General features: G+C 48.3%; 1 protein-coding gene across 1 annotated transcript; it reads right to left on the reverse strand.

The window, feature by feature from the left end:
* Window positions 1-205: 205 nt before the first annotated feature.
* Window positions 206-965, reverse strand: LACBIDRAFT_329093 (uncharacterized protein; the record flags this gene model as incomplete). The annotated part of the gene is made up of 2 exons (XM_001883193.1): window positions 206-895; window positions 945-965. The coding sequence occupies 2 exons, from the start codon at window positions 963-965 to the stop codon at window positions 206-208; spliced, it is 711 nt and encodes a 236-aa protein (XP_001883228.1).
* Between the last annotated feature and the right edge of the window lie 68 nt (window positions 966-1,033).

Genomic DNA, 1,033 nt, shown 5'->3' on the forward strand with positions numbered 1-1,033 from the left:
GTCACCAATGAGATTTCGGTTTGGGAGGAAATTGTACAGCAGTCTGCTCTTATTGACCTAATGAGGTATCACAAGAACCGGTTTTCAGCACATAGAAACCCAGGTGGAGAAAGCCCGGCATCGGGTTCGTCAAGCCCCCCGTCTCCTTGAACATATTGGTGCTGAGGCCGAGCAAGTTTGGGTCGGATTTGTAATTCATTATTTATTAGTTACCAGACAAATTATATATCAAGTCTGCCATGGTCAACCACTGAGGCCTCTTCACCCCAAGCCTTTCCCCAACCTTTTTGTGCCAAAAGTGAGCTAAACAGGCCCGGTCACCCAGCACAGGACAAACACCATGTTGTAAAACATTGCCGGCCAAGGCAACAACCGTCCAAGGGTCATAAACAAGGCTAAACCCGAGCCCGGCTAAGTGACACCGGCCTCCTGTGTAGTTTCCGATGGTGAGCAACAAGTCAAAAGACTCCCTATAACCCTTTAGATCTCGGTGATCGATCGTCTCTCGGTTCAGGATGACTGAAAGACCGGTGAAGGGAGTGGCCCAAACGCGAAGAGCAATATTGATAGGATCGTCCAATGCCTCGGCATGATTGGCAAGCTTCTCGAAGGTGGCTAAACCGGACTCAAAAAGATCGGGTTGTATGACAGCATAGATTGCTCCAACAATTGCATTGGCCAATAGGACATTCTGGAGGTAGGTTGAATTGGCAGGTTCCTGAATATCGGCTGACGCGCGCAGTGGATCCTCGGGACCTTCATGTCCTTGAGAAAACCAGCTGGGTGATAAATTTACAATCCCAGTGACCCCTTCATTCTCGGGGTGGTGATCCCGCCAACTCCCATTACTTCTCTTTTTGGGGCTCAAAGAACCTGTGTGATCCCAAATAAATGTCTAGTAAAGTGAGGAAAGTCTAAGGGTGTAATGAAGTGAAAGTAATTACCCGAAGCTGTTCTGAGAACATTTCAGGAAAGTACCAAAGTAAAATGTGACCCTGCCGGTCGGTTATATGGCACGGTGATCGAGGTAGGG

This window comes from Laccaria bicolor, genomic scaffold, assembly GCF_000143565.1.
Source record: "Laccaria bicolor S238N-H82 LACBIscaffold_19 genomic scaffold, whole genome shotgun sequence".
In the NCBI taxonomy this organism is placed as follows: Eukaryota; Fungi; Basidiomycota; class Agaricomycetes; order Agaricales; family Hydnangiaceae; genus Laccaria; species Laccaria bicolor.